Genomic DNA, 24,479 nt, shown 5'->3' with positions numbered 1-24,479 from the left:
AAAGTCTAGTGCTTGTGGAATTTGTACAGATAAGTCACAACATGGATTGCATATGATGTGCTGTTTAAGTCTATGTGCACATGCCATCACCTCTGGTTTTGTCCCATCTGAGATAATAACAGATCCTTACAGAAGTCAGATACAGCCTGCAAATGTAACCCCCTGCAAGGACAGGATAAAGTCCTCTGGACAGAGGACGTATATCCCTTCCCTCCCTTAGCACAATGACACATACTGAACTTATGCTGGTAATAGTGGATGGCAAAGCTGCTGTCACCTGTAGCATCCCATAGAACCAACTGCTTTCCGGCACCTGTTGTCATCTAAATGATGCATGGATCTTCAAATGGCCTCCTCTTTGGTTTCTTTTGCTTTCTGTAGGGCTCCAGTACAACAGTATTTGACCACTTGTGCTTGACCTGTCCAGTTCCTTTATTAAGCTTTCTCGCTTCAGCAATTGAATTCCAACAGTCCTGTATCTTTGAAGACTGCCGAGCAAGTAGAGGCTTCTTGAAATACCAAATCACCCTGCTGATTCTTTGGCACAGTGGGGTTTTCAAAAATAGAAATAGGGAAACTGAAATAGTTTTCTTTGTTCTTGATTTTATATGGACTCAGATGGAGAGAGAACCAGAATCCTCTTTGATTATGCAATCTTTCCTCTAAACAGAACAGGTTGTTGTTTTTAAACAGTTATCAACATGTTTTACTTATGTATTATCCACAGGAGCTATTTTGTGGGCTTGAAGGGGAGGTGTCGCTTGTAGGTTTCCCTCTTATCCATTTTATCTCCATGATTTGAACCATAAAAAGTGCAGTTGATAAGCTCATTTAAAAGAGGCAGTGGTGTCTGGTCAGCAAGTATGTGCTGAGTTCATGGAAAACCTCGTTAGTTTGTCACGTAACCCTGAGCCGCCTCTTTCCTGTTCTGTGTGTGTTCTGGAAGTCTTGCCCTGTAATATACTTCACTCCCAACCCACTGCTATGATATTTTCAATGGATCTTCAACAGCGTCACTGTTTAAATATTTTAATTACTGTTTTTAATTATGTTAATCCATTTACTCTCTTTCCCTCCTAATAGCTGATGATGGGTTTTCATCTCCATAGCATCTGAATTCCAGGATGCTTTCCAAAAAAAAACCCCCAAGCTCTTAAATCAGTGGCACTGTAAGCATCCTGGCATTTTTAATCCTTATGACAGCGCACTGTATATTTTAAGTTTTTTAATGACTTTGGTAGGAGGGATAGTATTACCCACGTGTACACCTCCCTGCCCTGAGCAGTCAATGCTATAGAGATGAAAGTTGGAAATTTAAGGGCACATTGTTCCCAGCACCTCTTTTGTCTACCATGGTGATGCCAGCGAGATGATGACAATGTGATGTTGTCATGAATATGCTCTCCCGTGATTACTCTGTGCTCTCTCCCTCATCTATCTGGCAGGCAAATCTGAAGTGGAGCAATGGTCTGATATGTTCACTGTGACTAGTCAGCTTTTGCTGACCGTGGGGCGCGAGGACGATGGGGTCCCTGTCATCTGCCTGGTAGATCACCCCGCTGTCAAAGACTTACAGACCCAGCGCTACCTAGAAGTAATATGTGAGTACCAGAGCTTTCTATTCTTCTAACCTAGAATGTTTCTCATTTAAACAGAAGTTCAAAACCATTAATTATGTAATTAGGTTTTATTACAGTGTAGATAGGGTTTATAAATGTAGAAATCAAAGTATTGAGTATTGTTTAATGGTTTAAACAATGACTTCTCCTTGCAGTTTGCTGTGATGCCAAATTCCTACTTTTATTCTCTCCACATAGAATAACTTGCTTTACCCAGATTTAGCACCTTGAAGGGTTAATAGCTAGGCCTTGTAATTATGTCACAGCAGATTAATTTTAATTTTAAGTCCTAACTTTTTTAACAATGCATGTATTTCTTTAAAAGTTAGCATCACTGCCGAGCTCCATTTAAAGTAACTTACTGCAGTTCTCCATTGGTAAATGAACTGAGACACATATGCTGGGATGCAAGAGAGACTTTCATAATGCATATAATGGGAAGTATAGTACAGTAGTTCTTTTCTAAATTACAGCTGCAGAAATATGTTTTAAAAATAGTGGAACCTTTAAGGTAAAGGTCAAGTAAAAGCACCCTGCTAAAGCAAGCTAATCTTAGGGTTTAATGCTTCTGACTACTTTCAGGAGAAAAGCTAGGTGGGACATTTCACTTCGTTCTCTATGAACTGCCATTTATACACATTACATGAGTGATGTACATAAATAGAAAAGTAGATTTCTGAAAATACCCATGGGGCAATCCACAGCAGAGGTGGCTCATGTTCATATTTGTGACACAGAACACAGTCATGTTAGCATCACTGTGTCATGTTATCAAGTGGAATATGGCTTTTGAAATCAGAAATGCAAACAAACCTGACATTGCTGTTCTCTTGTGTTGAGGCAGACCCCCCAAAGTGGTGAGATGCTAAGATGACTCAAATTCCTTTCTTTTGTAGATTCATCTCAACCGTAACATTATATAAAGGGAGTGGAGAGTTGTTAATGTTTCATCTATTTCATTATGTAGCTTCATTAAGAGCATTCTGCTTACAATTTTCATATCACTGAAACTAGCATGAAGTAATGTCCCTATAATAGGGAAAACAAAAATGATCAGATACTACCTAAATTGGCAGATACTAGATTTCTTGTGACTGTGCTAATGTGTAATTCATTTTATGCAAACTTAATGTCCATTAACATTTCTTGTAGAGCTCCATTAGCCTTAATAATACATTAGCACCTTTGTGAGGCTTGATCAACTACTTAACGGGGGAAAAATCCCATCTCTCAGATGATACAGGAAAATTGAAATGCTTTTTTTTTTTTTAAACTTGTTTAGAAGGGGGTCAGATTAGTAGTTTAAGGCTTTCCTATGGATATTTCTGTGTAATGCCTACCTTTTGGCGCAGTAGAAATGGGACCGTCTTTTTAACAGTGTGTGCAGTAGGGTTCCTTCTACATTTGTCTATGAAAGAGAGAATAAATCTCTTTTCTGAATCCTTTTGGTTGCAGCTTGTAAAAGGCAACACACAGAATGATAAAGCACATTTACATCTGTGGTTCTCTGAAGGTCGTGGGGGGCATCCAAAACCTGCACTGTATTGGTTTTGTGTTGCAAAGGGCATTTTTTCCACTTATCGCTAATTTTAGGCCTGCCTTTGGGTGTCTCCTAATGCTTACCACAAGTTTGTTGGAATGCACTTAATGCAGAGCTTTCTGCAAGAGGATGGGGAAACAATGTGAAATGGTCTTGTTGACTAGCGTGTTTGTCTTCATGTTCTGAAATTAACCTGGAGCTTGTGAAAGGCACTAGATGAATAGCTCTGCCAACGATCATTGCTTTTTGATCCACAGAACGAGCAAATGGCCCAGGGAGCTGCACAATGTGTGTCCTAACAGTCTCCTCTCTCCCTCTATCAATCTGTGTCAGCCCTCTCCTGGTGTTGAGGGGAGTTTGGTCTCCAAGATGCGTCAATTTCTGGCCCTTCTTCTGAACCTGTTGTGGGGGTGGTAATGAAGATTTGTATAGTCAGAGGACACTGAATTATACTTATGTCTAAGCTTTATTGTGATAAGTGGGCCTACAAATGTACCCTAATTGTGAGCTCGTCTTTGAAAAATATATGAAGGTTTATAAGAGATCACAATAACGTAAAGAACAAATGTGGATGTGAGAAGAAGCGAAAGTGAGACAGAGATTGAATTAGTTTAAACAACAAGGCCTACTAATGTAACTCGAGGACTGTGTTAAGATCGTGCTTGGTACCCGAGAGAAGTGTGGAAATCTGTGAACCAGAATTGGTGTGCTGGAAACTAGGCCTAATTGGTGGGGGGGGGGGGGGGGGGGGTATTCCGCCTATCGCTCCTTTTGCAGGTCCTCAAAGAGATTTTGGGGAGAAAAATTTGCTACTGGAGTGAGCTTCACCCTCATGACAGCCACCCCCACCATCGCTTGGGACCCTGGGCCTTTGTCATCCCAATCCTGATTTGACGGGGCAGAGAGAGGGACCTAGATGTCATGACCAACCACACTGGTTCCAGCTGACTCCCAAACACCACCTGGATGAAAGAGAATCGAACATCGTAACAGCTCAACCCATCTCCGCTAACTTTTCCCCCCTCTTTTCCCCAAAAGGACAGTTTTTTACCACCTTTGATACCATCTAAGGCCACGTCTACATTTTCCCTTATGTCAGCCAAACTTACGTTGCTCGGGGTCCCGCCGACACAGCTACTGTCACTCATTGCAGGTAGTTTAATTATGTCAATGGGAGAGATCTTTCCTGTCGGCAAAGAGCAGCTACACGAGAGATCTTACAGCGACACAGCTGCATCGGTACAGCTGTGCAGTCAAAAACTCGCTAGTGTAGACATAGACTAAGACTGTCAAACAAGCGATTTTATTTTTCCTTCTAAAAATCTCTCTCCAGCTAAAGGGAAGGGGACGGAACAAGAGATGTGGTTAAAATGAAAGCCTTATTTAATAACTGACATTTCAAATGCTTTAACCTTTTTGCCTTTTTTTCCTTTTAATGGTGTGTTTTCCATGGGACTAAGCAGGCTGAGATCTCTGTATTTCAAATCCTGAACCTCGTTTAACACTGTTTAATGTTGGGCAGTGACTGGGTTATGCTAACACCTTTGGTCCATATATTCAATCTGAATGAATCCAAAAGCCACCAAAGAACCATCACATGGAAAGGGCTTCCAGTCAGTACCGGCCTGTTTTGGATCTGACCTGGAGTCCAAGGCGTGGAAGGTTCTAGAGCCCAATTCTTATCTCTGGAGCCCGTCTCCTATCTATTTTTTCCAAACTTCGTTTTTGAAGACAATATGGTCAGAGGATTCACTGCGGGCCTAGGGAGGAAGTAAGGAAGGAATTGATGGGATCAAAACTCTGGCAGGAACCCTCTAAGGGGATTCGAGGCAGTTCTGTTTCTAGACCACTGGGAATTCTGTATATAGACCACTAGAAGAGAAGGGAGCCAGTATGATCCAATGGCAGAAGTAGGGATCAGAGGATGGGGAGTGGTTGTGGCTGCTGATACTGGGAAGGCTGAGCATCAAAAAGAATCCACAGTGCTGCCATATCAGCTCTGGGTCCTGCAGGCTACTTGGCGGGCTTGTCACAGACCATGCCATAGAACCATAGGGGGCTGCCGGCCTGGATCTCCGTAGTGTTGTGGGGAGACCTGGCCTGACCCATAGCACCTGCAGGCTTCTGTCTCCTGAGTCTCAAAGCTACTACATGTAGGAAGAAGCTACAATCCCTTGGTGACCTTCTTTTTTTTTTTTTTTTGTAATGGATCAGATTCACACTAGCTCCAGGCAACAGTGAAGAGGCAGCTGGAGCATTTACTTCCACGTTCCTCTCTGTGAATCGGTTTTCTTGTCCCTAAAATGGGAATAATACTAACCTTCCTCGGTAAAGCCCTTTGCGATCTCCAGATGGGGGAAGTGTGATATTAAAGCTAAGTGTTATTGTTCCACATAGTTTCTCCTCACTGTGCACGGTGCATGCAGTTCGGTGCTTTGTTTACCCATTACCCAAAGAGGGGCTACATAAGGCGGAGGAAAATCCACTTGTCTTCTCTGACTGAAGTGTAGATCAGAGCGTCCTCTGACGCAGGGCCAGCCTTTTAAAGAAATTATACTCCTAAAATCAGGCATAATTGTCACTTTCTCAATAGCTTTTTAGAGCTGGGATTTGCAATCAGAGCGAAGTAGCCTCCAAATTGCTGTTTCATGCACTTTAGCTGACCACTTTGTTACCTCCAGCTTTACAGTATACCGAATCTCCAAGCAAGTGGCAATTAACATTTGCACACAGTGCTGTGTCAAAACATGTGTTTACATAGTTGTGTTGCTGAGCCCAGAGAGGCATAATTTGAAAGAGGGTTGGTTGCTTTTAAAAAACTGATTGCATTTGTTGTTGCACAATGCCAGCTTGAACTTGCCCTTCCATCCATACAGCACACCATGCCTGTGTCTTTGTATACGGGGAGCCAGAGTAGACCGGTTTCCCAAGGTGTCATATACCCCAGTGCTCTTAGTCTGTCAGACTTAAGAAAGAAAGGTGGTGTATGAAAAAGAAAGAAAAAAGTATTAGCAGGCAACTTTCAAGTGATGGATCCAACTTTCAAAGCTTATGAGCTAATATTTGTTGGTTTCAAGCTCAGAATGTGCAGGGACATCATAAGGCTAGTTGCAAAACGAACACAAGAAACACAGCATAAACCATAAAGCCTGGAATGTGGGGGAGAGGAAATGGTTGGCGTCCTACTAAACAAATCAAAATAAAACCCACAAAAGAGAGCAAAGGCTGAATGAACTCAGCATAATCTGGGCCTTATGAAGGGTAGTCTTGAAACAGAAGTAGTGCTTTCAGATGTTCTCCTACATATTTCATAGTAATTTTCCAAGAAAAATGTACTTGGGTTATTCCCTACACAGTTAATAGCAGCTGTGGTAATGTTTTTTCTGTCATGTTCTTGAAAAAGAAACCTCACCACAGATTAACCCAGTATGTGCATGGTGCAAATGCAAATGATCAAAGAGAAGACTAGTCTGGAGTAGCCATCAAAAGAAGCCAAATGATTGCAGAAAAGTCCAAGTACCTTTCCCCAATAAACAAGTTCCTCCTATTGTCCCCTCAGATGGTGTAAATTACCACTATAAAATAGCCAGGGTAAAATTTCCCTTTCAAAAATTTGGACCCTAAAAAATAGTATTTTCAAAAGCTCCTTGGTGATTTAGGAGCTCAAGTCTCATTGAAGGTCAATAGCACTTCTGCTTCTAATTCATGCAGGTGCTCTTGAGAATGCTGTCCTTAAATATATCTCTCTTCCATTAGAAATATATTTTCAGCTGTTAAGAAAAGGAAATCATTCTACTGGCAATTGAGGTACAAGAAGTCAGCCTGCAAAGTGACCTGTTACAATGAGTTTTATAAACAATTCATTTGTACGTTTTCTTGTGTGTTACAGTTCAAAGAATTGAAAGATTTCAGCTTCTTTTTCGTTTACCAACCACTCCTAAGAGCTAACTTTTTGAAATGGCTCTCAGCCCTACTCCCTTGGGCTGAGGGCTCTCTACATCTCCTAAAATAGGCCGGGGTGGGGAGTCAGTGCTCTAAGGGACAATGGATTCCATCTTAGGCTCTGACTTCACTGATCAGAAAGGCATGTGTGCAGCTGTGTTATCTGTAAAAGTAAAACAGTGGAGACAAGTGGAGTTTTACTGTAGGGTAAATTAGGCAAGGTCAACCACATCCCTGACCTTTGCCTCGCCTATGTCAGGGTAAAAAATTCAGATGCCTTGTCTCCACTAGGATTTTATAATAAGCTAGCAAACGAGCATCTGTTATCTCACTTGAGGGTAGGGATGGAGAGGGAGACATTTGTGTCAGGGAAGGCACAGCTTCAGGTGATGCGGGAAGTAGAGTTGATGTCTCAGTCTACTTAGAACTATGTCTCAACATGATTCTGAGGGAGCGTATTGCTGCAGTGTCCAAACCTATGTGAGTGAGAAAAGGATGCCCCAACTGCTCGTGGTTACCATCAGAAATTCCAGGGCACTTTTCATTAGAATAAGGCTAGTGTCCTAGCCAAATTCCATTGTGACATTAGTATTCTGCTCACCTAACGTTCCCCTGTGGTATCAGTAGGCAGCAAGGTCCCTATCCTTCAACCTACTCATTCAGAGTTGCAGGGGGAAAAAACATGGACTTCTGGTGTTTTCCAAGTCCTTTGGGTGTGCAGTAGAATTTGTGTCTCACTGTTCCACAAGCCCCATAATGACCCCATTTCTTAGCAAAGACTTAGTAAGGCTGTTGCTCGTTATGCTTAATGTGATTGTTCCATTATTACCTGGTCTTCTGCTTATTTGTAAGCATTTTGTCATGTTCTGAGACTGTAAACTCAGAGGGACAAGCACAGTCTTGTGTTGTATTGTGGTGTGTGTGTGTGTGTGTGTGTGTGAGAGAGAGAGAGAGAGATAAGGATAGCTAGCACTGTAGGACTCTGCTCCCTGTTTTGGATTAATAGGGCCGTGATGATGTCTGATATGAGAGAGACTTAATAGAAAAATACTACAATCACTTTACTACTGTACTGTGAAGTGTGCAAAGTAGTTAAGTGAGCTGCAAGTTCTCAGATAAATGAACTCAGAGTTTGGTTTTTGCCTCTCTGATGTTGAGTAGTAGCTCATCCTACTCATGAAGGGATAGCTCAGTGGCCTGTTAAACCCAGGGTTGTGAGTTCAATCCTTGAGGGGGCCATTTAGGGATATGAGGCAAAAAGCTGTTGGATGACTTAATTGGGGATTGGTCCTGCTTTGAGCAGGGGGTTGGACTAGGTGATCTCCTGAGGTCCCTTCCAACCCTGATATTCTGTGATTCTATGAAGTAAGCCAGGGGTCGGCAACCTTTGGCACGCGACTCGTCAGGGTAAGCACCCTGGCAGGCCAGGCCAGTTTATTTACCTGCTGACGCGGCAGGTTCCACCGATCGCGGCCCCCACTGGCTGCGGTTGGCCATCCCGGGCCAATGGGGGCGGCGGGAAGCGGTGCAGGCGAGGGAGGTGCTGGCCGCGGCTTCCCATCACCCCCATTGGCCTGGGACGGCAAACCGCGGCCAGTGGGGGCCACGATCGGCTGAACCTGCCACATCAGCAGGTAAACTGGCCTGGCCTGGCCTGGCCTGCTAGGATGCTTACCCTGATGAGCCGCGTGCCAAATGTTGCCGACCCCTGAAGTAAGCTAATAGCATCGTGAGTAAAGGGTGGCAAAGTCTAGTCCTTTCTGAACTTTTAAGATAAATGCTACTATAGGAATGTAGGAGATATTATTGAAATGAAATCTCTGCAAACAAGGAGGCCATAATGTCTTAATAATGTTTTTAAAAGCAAAACTGAGTTTGACAAATGGCAACTGTGTTCAGTAACAATAACTCTTTCATGCTTGATTAATAGTCGCACTAGCAAATGTATAACTCTGCGATGGATTGATACAGTGTGCTGCATGGTATTAGTTCAGACATCTCCAATGGTTCTTGAGTAGCTGTCTCTTTTAGAATTCATTATTGCACGAGGGGCAGATGGGTGTTTGTATTGCATATAATTTTTAGAGAGGAAACAGCAACAAAATACATTAAAAGATCATTAAGGAGTTGAAATGAGAAAATACCCCCAGAAAAATGTGTTAAAGATTAATCTTCAGTCTTTGTGGTACTTTTCCTTTGCTTGTTATAGCACTGAAAATGGATGACAAAGTATAAGCCTTAACTCTGTATTTTTTTCTCTTGGGTTTAAATTCTAATTAATTTATTTCTATGTCTACATGCATGTTTATAAAAATATATACCCATGGAAACAGTTGTAACCGCTTGTTATGCCAGGAGAATTCATTGTACCCAATTATGCTAAAAATCCACCATATATGTATGCTTTCATACTTTCAGTAATCTTTGTTTCTGGTGAGTACAGATATTAATTGCATGGTATGCAGTGAAGTGATTAACATCAATGTAATTTATCATCTGGAGATTTCTGAACATAAATAAATGAGTTGTTTTGTTCAGTGAGGTGTTGACCCCTTCAGAATCTGAGACTTATGTTTTTTTATTGTAAATATGAAAGGCACCACAATCAGCCAAGTGTTGAGTTATTTGATTTTCTGGGGCATTAGTCGCTCTTGTTTGTGACATTTCCCAGTTGTGTGCTCGTTTGCAAGCTCATTAATAAGGTTTTCTCAGAGGAATGTTGTTGAGAATGAAGAACATACAGTAGGGCCTGGGTCTGATAGTTTTGCTGTGAGGCTCGGCAAACATACAGCAGCAGTGTGCAGTTAGATGTTTAAAATGGGAAATAATTCTACACAAAACCTTTGTGTTCAAAAGCCCCGTCTTGTCTGTCTGACTTAGACCAAAGCCTTGTACTTTTTAAAACGAAAAATTAACCATTTTGCTACATATGGCCCCCAGAAACCAGATAATTAACCATTTCTTTGTATATGCCTATGATTTTGGTGGCTGTACTTCTGTTTTGTTAAGTTTGGGTATAGCAGGACATATAATTGGTGGCAAAGGTTGCAGAGTTCACCATCTGAGAAGTGCCTCTAATAGTGTAACTGGCTGTTTAACAAGAGCCGCATGCTATATATTAAATAAAAAAAACTAATCTGAATAACATCAAGGTAGCAACACTTAAGCTGGACATTCAGACTAAAGGTTAGACACTATATAATGAAAGCATGTCATTGTGTAAAAAAGAATAGGAAAAGGCACAATGGGAATAAGAAGACTGGCGCATCTTAACTTTAATATTTCTTTACTATTACAAGTTAAATGCTTAAATCTTCTCTTTATGTTTCAGGGATGACTTTTTAAAAGTCTGTTGGAGATCAGAAAGGCTCCTTTAGACCCACTGTATGTCAGTCATCCCTTTAACTGTTAGTTTAAAAATGAGATCTATCGATCTGATAGTTGTTTATTTTATAATCCCATGTTGCTATTCAACCATTATATGAACCATAACATTGATACAGTTGTGTGCTGCTAAGATGATAAAAGCGGAGATGGAAAGACCTATTAGACTCTTAAGTCCCTACCCATTCCACTATGAAATATAATCCCCTGATAAGAGGGGACAACTGATTTTAGGATAAAGATGGCACTTACATATACATAGTAGCCAATATACAAATATTGATGCTTCTGGTATTTTTGAAAAATATATTCCTTGAGGGCCTATCCCCAGGTCTTCATCTATAGTCTAGATTTATGCACTAATTGCATCTGCAAAGCTTCATATTAAAATGCCAACTGAATTTATTGCTTTTTCTGTTTGCATTTTTACCCTTTAACTCAAAAGTTGTGTTCTTATAATTTAGACATTTTTCCCCTCTAACTTAAATATTTTTTCTGACTAATTTTGCTTTTTCTGGAGTTAATATATGCAGTCTGATTTAGAAACTGGTGAAAATCAAAGCTCTATGAGCAATTTCCTTGTTAATTTTAATTTAGACAATATATCATGCCTATTAAAGTGTAAAACAGGTCAAAACCCATAGATTAAGGAGATGAGAATACATATAAAACTTTCACAAGCCTCAAAGGCTATTGGAAGGAGTATTGTGAAGTACATCTTGGACGATTTTTAAACTAACGTAAAGGAAGGTAGACAGGAATTCTTCTACTTCAGCTGAAAATATTTTCTTCTGAGGAAACAGTGTCTCCTAGATCAGCAAAGAGATTAAAACTGGGATTAACACAATCAGAAAATAGATTTTAACATATTAAGACTTTAAAAACTCAAAACTTAAGCAAGATAATTTTTAATTGAGTTATTAGAAGATTCAGTTTCCTAATTTTCTCAGCTGGCAAAAGGTTTGGCATTTAAAAAGCGTTTCATACTTGAAATGAAGAAACAAAATATTGAATGCTATATTAATGAACATGTAGCGTTAGATAAAGTCTCATTTTCTCAGCACCAATGCAAGTTTTCTCTCCGGTCCATGCATGCCCAACTTGGGTTACAAACTCCTTTAGTTTATACTGGAAATGTTGTATGGAGTGCTGTAGCTATGGTGGTCCCAGGATATTAGAGACAAGGTGGGTGAGGTAATATCTTTTATTGCACCAACTTCTGTTGGTGAGAGAGACAGACAAGCTTTCATGTTTACACAGAGCTAGTTGCCTTCTGAGATGGCTTGTGCAGCAGGAGAGATGCTGCAGCTATGCCTCTCTATCTGCTCTCTCGAATGAATATAATAGACTAGCGTGCTAGGTGTTACTGAAAGCGGCCCGTTGATATATTTTCTTGATCTATCTGTTCATATATACACACCATGAATTTTAGTGTGTTTTAAACAGCCTGTTTGTTCATTTGGTTGATTTTGAAGGCAGCAATGTGCAAAGAAAACCTTCAGTCTGATGGGCTGTATCAGCCATGAGGATCATTAGTTTGTTGCTTTTCCCAGGTCGGAAAAGTCAAAAGTGGGCTGAGTTATGAAAACGCTCTCTTGAGTTTAAAAAACATTTCACATAATGTTGTTGTATTATTAATGGCTCTGGTCCAACACAGTCAGTGTGTATTGAAAATGGATGGTTCTGCCGGGGCAGCTGTTGTATGCCCCATATCACTTACACTGAAATTCCTGAAGAGCCACGAGCTATTAGTGTGATATGAATCAAATCTGGTCTGATTGACACAGCCCCGAAGAGCATTGTCTGTACTTTGAGCATAATGCAATTTTCTCTCTCATTGCCATTTGTGATCACTCTTGTGGACAGTGAAATTACTGTACATGGCCACCAAAATTAAAGGTACTGCACAGCACTCCCCCATTCTGTATGCGCTGATTGTATTTCTAAGGGGGTATCGGAGTGTGATCACTCTCTGTCTCCTATTTGGGGTTCAGCAAGAAAAGAAAATTTGCAGTTAAGCATTTTACTCTTATTAAAAATGTCAGTTGCCTTTAGCGCCCGTTGGCCGCAGTTTACATCTTTGACTGCCAAGTCCGAACAGCCAACGAGTCACAGAGGCTTGAGCTGCTTTTCTGCTTCCACAGGAAGGGCTGTCTCCAGCTCAGGGGCACGTGGGAGGATGAGGAGGAAGGAATCTTGCTCTACTGCTACTTTTGCTGTCCTTGTTGTGTGCACAGCACCGGTCTCTTACCACACCGGTAGCTGGTGCCCCTTTTGCAAAAGCTCAGTCCTTTTTAAACAGTTTGACGTGCACATGTATCTTCAGTAGAAGCTGCAGCTTCTACTGCTGTGTTGTTCCCCCACCTTGCATGGTTTTAAGGTGAGGTTAATATTTAAGGGTGGTCTCTAAACAGGGCAGGCCTACGTGTGGTACAGCCTAAGAAGTGCTTCGGGAAGAGTTGGAGATGAAAAGCGCTGTATAAACTTAAAACATGAATTAAGCACCACCATTTCAAAAGAGGTATTAAGCACAAGATGGTCAAGTTGCCCGTGGGACCGTCTGTTTTGCATACAGGCCTGCTGAAAGGTAGTCAGTTTTGGGATAGAGAGTGACAACCAACTGCTGCAGAGCGTGGAGGGGAATTTCTAGCTGAGGACTCCAGTGCAAAATATTGACCTTTTGAGGAAAGTCATGGTATCCTCTGTGTACATTCAGACTGTCAGTCACGCCATTCGTTTCAGGGTCTCCTCTGAAAGAGACGTGCTCTTTAAACTGTGTGTACGCTCAGTGTATGCTCTTTGGAAAGAGGAAATGCCGAGTCAATTTCAGCAATAGCTAGTATTAGAGCTAGGCCGGCATAGATGCTGGGACTCGGGGTGCTGCTGCACCCCCTGGCTTGAAGGGGTTTCCATCAAATACAGGGTTTAGAGTTTGGTTCAGTGGTTTTCAACATCCCCACTTTACAAATTGTTCCAGCACCCCTGGATGCGGGAAGCAGCATGGCTCTATGTAAAGAGGTGAGAAGTGGAGACCGCCTTAGGACTTGTGTGTCAGGATTGTCAACAGGCGTTATAGACTTGTATCTTTGGCACTTGGGCAGATAGGCACCCTATTCAGAGAAACCATCGCTGGCCCGGACACGGAGAGTTATTGACAATGACCTCTAGGGAGGCCACGTGTTCCATGTACAGCACTTTTTATTTCATCGGTTGACTTAAAGACCACGGAACATTGTGCTTGGTCAGGCTGGCACAAACTAGTCTACCAACAAGAGAGCAAGAGCAAGTCTCATCCTGGCCTCTTTAAAGGCTACTTTTCGTGTATTTTATAGGCACACAACATGAGTGCTTTTAAAGAAATCTCGTCAAACCCAGAATGGCTTGTAGTAAGGTTGGTTTTCAAATTGGTTGCTGTTGTAGTGGGTCCTTTAGATGGCTGGTGTGTAAGCTTTTGAATGAATTCAGCTTAATAAAGATGCCTTATAAAATTACGGGGGTGGGGGTTTGGTGGTTGTTTTTTAAAGCCACTGGAAAAGTTGTAAGTGTATTAGGAAACCGCTTTAGATGACTAGAACTAATTGACTACCAGTACTGTACTACGGTGGTGTAGGTGTGGCTCTAACGACTCATCTTTGTTTTTATCAGAAATCCCACTGTATAATATAAAGAAGTGCCAAGATTCGCATTTCAGGGCAGTTTTGTTGTACGTAAATGTCCATCTGTTGTTGGCCTTATGCCGTCTATTGCTATCTGAGGCATGCCGTAACTGCCCCAGAATGTACTACTGCAGGTCTCATTAATTACAGAATTCTAGGAGCTTGGCATTAGAGCCCTGCAATCTGTGGATATCTGAGTTAGAGCCGTGGACCATTTTTGCAGATTGGATGCGGATACAAATTTTGCATCCACACAGGGCTCTACTTGGCATGTTTAAATATAATGTTTAATAGCTGATACCTAGTTATTGGAGACCATAAATTCATCATAAAAATTTCAGTCTAAAGATTTATGATAATAATGAATGATTGATAAGAATATCTGGAATATATGTACCAATTACTCGTACAGATTTACTTTGCAGCTACCACAAATTAACCATGTAACTAGAAGGTCAGCTGGTGTTTTCAAATGTGTAAATATTTTATACTATCCAGTATATGATCATTTTGCATCTCTAAAATGTTGCAAATACTTACTGTGACCTGGGAAACCAGCACAATGATATTTTTTTAAAGTCTTATGGTTTCATAGTCGCAAGAAAGATCTATGAGACGGGAATTCATTTATAAAAAAGCATTTATTGTGTAGCTATCTCAGGAGAGGATTTACTAGTGTACTTTATTCCATTACTGAAAATTATGAGGGTTTAAATTGTTAAACCCAGCCATGGATTTTTTTTTTATTTCCATTATTCCATATGAAGCATGTTAATGAGTTAAACACTGTTAATAAAAGGCAACAAGCCAATAGTATTGGCAGAAGAGATTCTCAAACAAAATAAAAACGTTTGAATTGTTTCAACCTTTATGCATACTGAGTTGTTGCCCTCCCCCGTTTCTTACAGCTGAGTAACTTTCTAAAAAATATATGTGGCTTAATGGCATTTGTGGTATTGAATTGATTTTTGCGTTCATAACATTTTAGCTACAGTTGAGATTGCATTTTTAATCTGTTTCAGCTGTTGAAGGCAATGATTTTCTTATTAATTGCGGACTGTGGCCTTTTTCCTACAGGGCCTTTCTGAAGGATTTCTGAGCTGTGTCCTTTGGCGTAAACGCTTTAATCCCCCTGTGTTTATTTTGAGACTTACACAAATTTCATTTGCACTAGGAAGAACCTGGCATTGCTCAAACAAAGGAAGCAGCAGTTATGATTTTTCTGTCCTTTGCACAAGTGCCTCCAGTGGAGCCGAAAATATTAATATGCAGCGGCACAAAGTATTGTCATACAGTAATATGACACACGATCAAATGTATCAATTCTGAGCACCACAAATATCTCGGGTTTCACCTCAGCATGAAGGCAAATGAGTTCCCTTTAGCTTGAGTGAGTTCAGAGATAAACTTCAATGTAACAAAATGCATTTTCCAGGAAATGATGGCGCTCTTATCTAAGTCTCACGTTTTGGTGTTATTAGTCAATTTAATTTGAGAAAATACTGAATCTATTTACTGATTAGATGAATGGTATGAAGGTGGCAAGGGTAGGAGTACTGATGCCAGGCTTTCCTTTATGGGTGCATACAAATCTGATTCTGCTCAATGAGATAATTTGTCAAACGGTTTGGTGTGTGTTTTTTTTTTTTTTTTTTTTTTTTTTTGTCATGCAGATAAGCCTCAAGTGCGGGTTTTACAGAATTACCCACTGCAAGGTCTAACGAGAGAAGGGGAGCCACTCGAACTGACATGCACAGCTTTTGGAAAGCCACAGTAAGTTTGGGACTTCAAAGGCTTGAACAGATCACCCAGTGCCAATTATGTCATGCTATAGAAAAGTGATTTTCACATTCTTACCGTGGGAAGTTAATGAGATACTCTTCATGGGTAAACTATTTTCTCTGCAAACAGTGAGTGCTGAAAGGGAATGTTCTCTGAATCTGGACATCAGCTAAAATATTAAGATCTTGATTTTAACCTGTATCCATTTTGATGTAAGTGATAGGTGGAAAATGTCTCCTTTCAAAGCTCTAAATAGAGCTTTTTCACAAATGGGCACATAGGAAGCAACTCTGTGCTTCGTGGCATCACTGGCAGTAAGATCTCTCTCGCACAAAGGGAAACAATGTGAATTTTGTTATGGATGCCACATGACAGGACATCCCTTCCTTCAGGGAATGGCTTAGATGGCAATTGGTTTGTAATGAATCTACAAAATCCAGGCCATTGACTACGTACTGAATCCTACAAAGGTGCAAGTATGGCTGAGTAATTATGTCACAAGGGGTGGAGACTGGCACATTTAGAGTTGGAGTGGAACTGTAAGATTAGCTAGTCTCTCTCCCTGTCTGTATGTGATTGTTCTGGGTGGTGGTTTTTGTTTTTTAGTGGTGTAGTTTTCAGTGTTTTGTGCAGTGATGCTATTATACAGTTTAATAGATTGTACCCCAGGACAAAACTCCTGATTGCAACATGTAAATTTTCCCCTTTATTTTCATGCCATTAGTTCTAGTTTAACCCTTGTAGCCTCCTTAAACAATTCCTCTTCCATTTTGGGTTTACATGCTTTTGTAGGTTAATATGTTGACTCACTCTTCTTAATCACGTAATCTAGCCTTTTCTCTTCCTTATGAGCTCAGTCCCTCCCTTTCTTAGGCTACATCTAAACTACAAGCTAGCGGTGTGATTCCTCCGCTTGCATACATGTTCTCCTAGTAGCTTGATGAGAACTAATGTGAGTATAAATAGTAGAGTAGTATGTTCGGTGGCAATGAAACACTCCTGAAACTGATGGGTACCACTGGTGGGTACCTTGCCACCACTGCCCATGGTACCACTATTATTTACATCCACTCTAGATCAAATGGAACTACCATAAGTGTGGACATGCAAGCTGGGAAATCACACCTTTGGCTCATAGTGTAGATGTAGGGTTAGTCTCATCATCTTCATTATGTTTCTCTGAACCCCATACCGTTTTTTGGTAATTTGTCCAGAACTGAAGAGGTTATTCTGGGTATAGTTGGACTTAGAAAAATCTAGATTTGGAGTTCTATCTCCATGGGCAGTGACGTGAGGTATATAAACCTCAGAAATGCAGTGGCTTCCTACTTACACCTTGCATTCTAAATTCATGTCCGACCTTTTATCCCTCCTCAATCTGTCTCAGTAGTACTGTTTCCCAGCTTCTTCTCCCCCATTCAGCATTTGAGTCCTTCCCCCAGATGTTAATCTGCATATTCCCAGTTGAATCTCCTTTTTTGATTTCTGTTCCCACGATTCTAATGTCTCTAGGCCCCTTTGTATTTTTCTGTCCTCCTTGGTAACTGCAGCTCTTCCTAATTTAGTATCATCTGTGAATTTAATGAACATATAATATACTCCCTTTTCCATATGACTAATGTTCAGTAGGACTGAAAGTAACCCTGACCCTTGCAGTGCCCCATTAGACACTTGCCCCAATCTGTCTGTTATCTAACTTTATGTTGATGCCTATATGGTGATAACACTGTTTTTTATATAGTGGGTTTCATCTGGGGATCTGAAAGCATTTACATCAAAAATATAGCCTTTAAGGGTAACTGCCAGGTCAAAGTGTTCTAGAAATATAGTTGTCATAAAAGCTTATTTTTCAAAAAATTAATATTAAGAGGAAAGTTTCCTTGATATTTTAATTCCAGTGGAATTTTTAAAAAAAGAACTATTCCCCTGCGATATTTGCAACCCAAACGTGACTTTGTGGAGTTGGATTAGAACTTGAAAAATAAGGCTAGACATGATCTTTTTGTGCCTAGTTACGCAGTAGTCCATTTTCATTGTCTAAACTTAGACTAAACCAAAAACTAAACAAATGTAAATGGTGACAAGTAAACAAGAGTTACAAAATTCTTTCAATTTTAGCGGTCTAAGGTGTTACATGTAAGGAAATGAAGTGCTTTCTGAACGTGCAAATTGCCACCACTGTACATAACTTCATAGGAGATGTGGCTGATGTCCCACTAGTTTACAATCTGCATATATTTTGTATAACATTTTTAATGACTCTAACTATGCCCCTTTAACAGTAAAGGTCATTTTGTGACCCCTCTTGCCCGATATTAAAGTTTGCTGTCTGTCAGAATCTTCTGATGACGTAGAATCATAGAATATCAGGGTTGGAAGGGACCTCAAGAGGTCATCTAGTCCAACCCCCTGCTCAAAGCAGGACCAATTCCCAACTAAATCATCTGCAAGCTTGAAATGTAAAAGTCTATGGCAAAAGAATAAGATTTTGGGGGTGTTATTTTTTCGTTGTCCCACTTGGGACACTTTATAAGGTGCCTGATTTTCAGACAGCGCTGAGCAGCAACTCCATTAAAATTGTATCTCTTCAAGGTAAGCACCCCAAAGTTGAGACTCCCAAAATCATTAGGCAGTTTAGAAAAGCAAGGCCAATAGCAATAAAACCTGGCTTGGCAACACTAAGATGAAACTTATCCACACAGTCAAATTTTGAGTTTCAATTTTAATAACACCTAGTCTGTGTATAGAGGTTTACATGCTTTAACTAAGTTCCACAGATGCCTGTGGACTAGGTAGGTAATTACCTCCATTTTACGGAGCAGGAAACTGAGGCACACAATGGTTAGTACTTGCCCAAATCCACACAGTGAATTGATGGCCGACAGGAGATCAGAATGCAGAAGTTCCCGCTGCCCAGCCCCAAGATCCCTTCTGTCACATCCATTCAGATTGCCTGGTGGGCAAGCTCAAAATTCTCAGTATCTATTTTCTTTACAAAAGTCTATCACTTAGTCACCATGAAAAGCCCAAATTTTTGTGGGACCCTCAAAAATGGCATGAGCTCCCTCTTTTGGCTCTCCAACAGGAGACAACCAACCAATCTTATCCCCTGAGTCTGGCTGCCTTAAGAATACTTGACTCTCCTACATAATCTTTCATCCAATGATCTTGAAGTACTTTCCAAACTCTTAAGTCCTCCAAAACCTATGTGAGGGAGGTAGATAGTGGTATACCCATTTTACAACGGGATACTAAAGCACAGCTAAACCAAGCAATTAGCTCAGGGTCCCCAGTGACTGAGAGTTCTATTTGGAAGTCAGCTACCATGTTAGTCCTTTTATTCTAAGCACTAGCCCATATTTCTCCCTTTGTAAGTATGTGGCTGTGTGGAGGCCGTGTGTTCTAGCAAAATTTCCTTCATGACCTCCTCCTTGCCAAAACGTTAGCTTTTGCTCTTGGCAAAAAAATCCCAACTTTCCTTTCGTCTCTGCAGGAGTAAAAGGTTTTTAAAAAATTACATCATAGGCTAATTAAGAGCTCTTCTTTTACTCCAAAAGGCAAAGCCAACTTTGAGAAGGATCTCAAATGCCTCATGACCTACATTGAAAACCTAAATTGGAGTAAATTAAACACATCGCAAATTCCTCACTTTGCGAGAGGGGTGGGGGAGGGGAATACTGTGGAACCTAATGCCATAGCAGAGGGATAGTGATTGCATTTATTCTCCGTTTCATTAATAGTACTGTGTCTACACTAATTCTTTCTCTCTAGTCATGTTGATATGATTGTATGCATAAGCACATGTTGGTAGGTTACTTGTGTGTTTTGCCAAGATGTTTTGTACAATCAAAAGGGTAATGTTAATTTGCTGTTAAATATTGTCCCACCTATCACACTCTGTCTACGTCTACACTGCCAATTGAATGACAAGACGTTTGTCTAAAAAGAACACTTCTGAAAGACACAAGTTTTGCCGCGACAAGCGCCTGTGTGAACAAACGCCCCTTGTTGGGGTTGGAAGTTTTTTGTCGGCAGGAGAGCCAACAAACAGCGGCTACTCTGCGTGACTTTTAGCGGCATGGCTGTTGCAACACAGCCATGTCGCTAAAAGCTGTGTAGTGTAGACATAACCCAAGTGTTTCACCTGTCAAGCAGGAGTTCTGATTACCAAGCAGCCCATTCGCCACAGCCTGCTAGGCTGACACATGCGATACTAATTTTTAAATTACTTTACTGGGTCATGGTGACACACTCAATTACTATTGTTTTTAGATGCAGTTTAAAGCTTTTAATGTACCCTACGATGATTTGAATATCTCTTAGTCAGCCATAATGCCTGATTCATAGATCTGTCCCTGCCCATTGGGACTGTTCGAATTGATGGAAAGTTTAGGCCGGTGCTTCTCAATTGTTTACTTTGCATCAGAAATGTGTGGTGTCCCATTTCTGTTTAGATAATATTCTGGAGTTTGCTTGTTTTTTTTTTTCCTTTACTCCTCAGAAGAGCAGTATTCAGTTGTCTTAAGAGGTACAGTATTTTTTTCTCTCACTTAGAGTGGTGAGGAATTTCTCCTTGATTCCAAATACTGTGTTGACGTGTTTTTGAACATTTAATGAAAGTCAGTGATAGTCTTACTGCCATTGTGAGACCTACAAAAACAGTTGTTCCCTCCACCGACTCTATAGGAATTTCCCTGTTCCCTGAGCTGCGTAACTATTACGTTCATTGTTGTTTCATTAGCAACAGATGAGAAAACAGGCTACCAAATGGAAAAAGGGTAATTAGGGGTGGGGAGAAGAGGCAATGTTATTTTCCAGCTGCTAAAATGGTACTAACAAACAGGGGAGACAAAAATGTTGCAAATGAGTCAACTGTATCCCTTTTCAGAGCATTCAAACTTGCTAAAATGTATCGATTTTGTTAAATTAACGTGTTTTACAATAAAATGTTGAAATTTAATTCATGCTTAAAGGGCTACTGTACATACAAGTGTAGCCCATTGACGGGTTTGTGGGTTTTCCCCCCAAATAAATGAGAGAATTATCTTTTGGTGAGGTCTGTTCTGCTTGGATTGCGTGAAACAGCACAGCAAGGCAAAAAAATTAATCTCCCAGGGAATCGTTTCCAATTGGTATAGGATAAATTGTAAGTAATGTAAGTGCTTCAGCATGTGAGACATGAGTGGTTCAAAAGCAAATGAAGAGAGTATTCACTAATCAGTGCATCTTACTCAGGAAGGTCACGTCATTTCCTTAGTGTCTTTGTCTGTCATGTGATCTCATATTTGGATGTGGTTGAAATGTTGAAAATACCGACTTGATTGTCGGAATTAGTAATGCAAATATTTTTCTCCCCCTCCTGCATAGGCCTACGGAAGTGAAATGGTTAAGAGTAGATGATGAGATGCCTCAACACGTTGTAGTGTCGGGTTCAAACCTTCTCATTAATAACCTAAACAAAACAGATAATGGTACATACCGCTGTGAGGCTTCAAATGCGGTGGGGAAATCGTCTGCGGATTACATGCTGTTTGTATACGGTACGTGAGGAAAAAACACCATTCTCCTACACTCATTTACACGTAATTGCTACATGCCACTCTCTGAAAGCTTTTGAAAAAGTAAACAGTTTCTTAATGCTGGAATTTCTGATACATCCGATGCATCCTCTCATTATATTTGGGGGTTCTGGGAAACCATTTCCTTCACTCTTTTCCCCCGATGCTAGCCTCAGATGCAGAGCCTCTGATGTTCAAAGTCCAGTAAGTGATGACTTCTCGGAGCTGTCATTGTGAGCTTGCCGTGGAGGTGGGATGTATTGTAAGATGCAGTACAGGGAAAAAGCCAGAGCAGAAGCTGGAGGGGTTGTGGGGAGGGGCTCATGGGGGATGGGGGGGGGGGGACTTAAGTTATCCTCTGATAGTCCTGAATATTGTAGGACTGCTCCCTATGGTGTCTTATCTAATCTGTTGTGCAATATCTGCAGCAATGGTGCAGGATTTTCTCTCCACTCCGTTTTTAGCAAGTTAAATGACTGAAGAATCAGCAAGTCGTATCCGGATCATTACAAACCAGTAAATAAGCTGGAGGAATGAGATGTCTTAAACATATCTATGGCTGCCAAACAGATACTAAAACATGCCTCAGCATCTTTTTAAAGTGCGGTTAAGTACCTACTTTAATTCTTCAGTTCCTCTGCATTATTTTACCATCACTTTTAACCTTGTTGTGCTCTTGTCATGGAGGTCGGGCATATAATGAAGATTCAATAGACACTTGAAGAATGATCCCCAGTCTAATTATGAACAATTCCCTTGTGCTACATGTGTAAGGCTAGTTCTTTAGGAAGACTTAAGATGCATGGGTTTTTTCCCCCCCCCCTGCATTTTATAAATGCTGCCACCCCTAGTCTGTGCAGGTAGCATGGCAAGCTCTAAGGACAGATCAGCATGAGAGCCAGTGGTGGTCAATCCTGACTGCTTCTAAAGCCCCCTTGACTTCTCGCAAGTATTGATAATTGATGTCATTTGAATGATTACAATTAAGATTGTGCTGGTATTGTGTTTTGGAAGCTTTCTCTGGTTTAAAACTTACTCCATATTAGCTCCGCCTGGAACAATACAGCTCAAAATCCCTTGTGCTGACACAGATCAGGCAGCTTGAGTGCCCAACTTCTGACTTTCGTACACAAGCATATTTTAGGCATTTATAAAGGGAGGCCCCTGTAGAAATGTATGTCTATGGATTTAATTAAACCAGGGGTTTTCAAAATTTATTGCTTTGCAACTCCCCTCTGACAAGAAAAATTACTACGCGACCCCAGGAGGGGGGACTGACGCTTGAGTGCCCGAGCCCCACCACCCAGGGTCTGGGGGCCAAAGCAGAAGCCCAAGGGCTTCAACCCCAGACTTGGGGGCCTGTAACCTGACCCCACCACCCCAGGTTGAAGCCCTCGGGCTTCGGCCTTGGCCCTGTGCCATGGGGCTTAGGCTTCTGCCCCAGCAAGTCTAATGCCAGCCCTGGCAACCCCATTAAAATGGGGTCGCAACCCACTTGGGGTCCTGACCCACAGTTTGAAAACAGCTGAATTAAACAAATGGTGAACGTTTCCAATATTTTCCCCCTAAAGTGCCCCAGAAAAGGTCATCTGCTTTTAAAGTGAAAGTTTATTTCATAAGACACACATCCGTATTTCAGAGTCGTTTCTCTTCTCTGGCTCTGGTGGGGTGGGGGGTGCATTCACACTGATAGTTTTTCCTTCGATCAACACCTGACTGACTTTGCAGTCCTAGAAGGAATAAACTCTTCATACTAAATGAGAACATGTGAAACAAGGCCCATGCTTATTGCATCAATGCAATCACACTTTCTGTATATCGTCCTAAACATCATAACTAAGGAGTTCATATGAAACTAGAACTATGGAATATAATAAAACAACAATGAAACGATTTTCCATTCCTTGGTGGCTTCATATACTACTTGTCCCATAAATGAGGATTTTAAACAAAATTTAGCAGATATTAAATGAACTGGTCTCATTCCAGTTCCTAGTGAGCTTCTCTTAGAAACAGCTCTAGTGGGAATGGCTCTAGTTGGAATCTCTGGCTGTTTCGGGCCAAGGATTCAATGTGCTCTGGAAACTGAACTCCCTTCTGAATGTTAGACATGTTCTAAGAGCGAAATTTTCAGAGCTCATATTAGCACACTCTATCACTGATTTTGCTGTATCTGTTGTGTGAACAAGAAGTTTAGGGCTGTCAGTGCTCTACCTCTCATTGGCACATCGAATTCACAGGGAAAGACTGCAATTAAATTATTTTAAAAGAAATAAAAATTCCAAAAGACTTTTAGCCTTGCCCATAGTGCATAGATGTGACAGCCATATAGGCATGATTAGCCACTTTTATGGTCTGTCGGGGGGGGTCCATGGTCAAGTAACTTTTCTACATCCCATCGTATCAAGATTTTGTAAAATCAGGAGTGTCTCAATATGGCTCGATATTCTAGATTGTATAAAGAAGTCCCTTGATGCTATGCATGTTCAGCCCAGGAATTCAGAGCTGTTGGTCTTAGGAGAGGTGGATTGCTCATGGCTTCCTTCTCTAGTGCACTGGTTCAAATCTACCCCTGCTCTGTATTAAGGAATACAAATACTATGCTGTGTCCTGCATGGAAATGTGTCGGCAGTCTGAGTCCACCTCTTAATAAAGCATGCATGTCTCATAAGCCATCACCACATTGGGCATCTTTTTCTCCGCATGGAAACTGACCCGTGGAAGTAGCATCTACAAGCCTAGTGCAAAATGCATTAAAAGGTTTCTCTATTGCTTGCCTCTCTACCTGTTCCATAAATAAGTAGGACTTATTCTCCAGGGCTGTCAATACAGGACTTTGTACCAGCACCAAATTGACCTTAAGAGAGAGAATAAGAAAATAGGGTGATTAGTCTGTCAAATCACTCCGTGTCTTAACAAGTCCCTTAATAGTTATCTGATGCAATAGAATGTAATGACTGCAGAAGAGCTGTGACCATCTGACATGTCAGCCCTACTC

The 24,479-nt window shown here is 41.0% G+C and overlaps 1 protein-coding gene across 5 annotated transcripts in view; it reads left to right on the top strand.

Moving 5' to 3' along the window:
• The window catches only part of CADM1 (cell adhesion molecule 1), a 290,909-nt gene that overhangs the window by 224,829 nt on the left and 41,601 nt on the right, over window positions 1–24,479 (top strand). For all 5 annotated transcript variants that reach the window (XM_034754862.1, XM_034754861.1, XM_034754860.1 and 2 more), the window contains exons 5-7: window positions 1,446–1,601; window positions 15,815–15,914; window positions 21,291–21,463. In XM_034754862.1, the coding sequence (XP_034610753.1) occupies window positions 1,446–1,601; window positions 15,815–15,914; window positions 21,291–21,463 (429 nt within the window). The remainder of the gene's footprint in view (window positions 1–1,445; window positions 1,602–15,814; window positions 15,915–21,290; window positions 21,464–24,479) is intronic.

The sequence above is a fragment of the Trachemys scripta genome, chromosome 21 (assembly GCF_013100865.1).
Source record: "Trachemys scripta elegans isolate TJP31775 chromosome 21, CAS_Tse_1.0, whole genome shotgun sequence".
Taxonomy (NCBI): domain Eukaryota; kingdom Metazoa; phylum Chordata; order Testudines; family Emydidae; genus Trachemys; species Trachemys scripta.
This window is presented reverse-complemented; position numbering and strand designations above follow the sequence as displayed.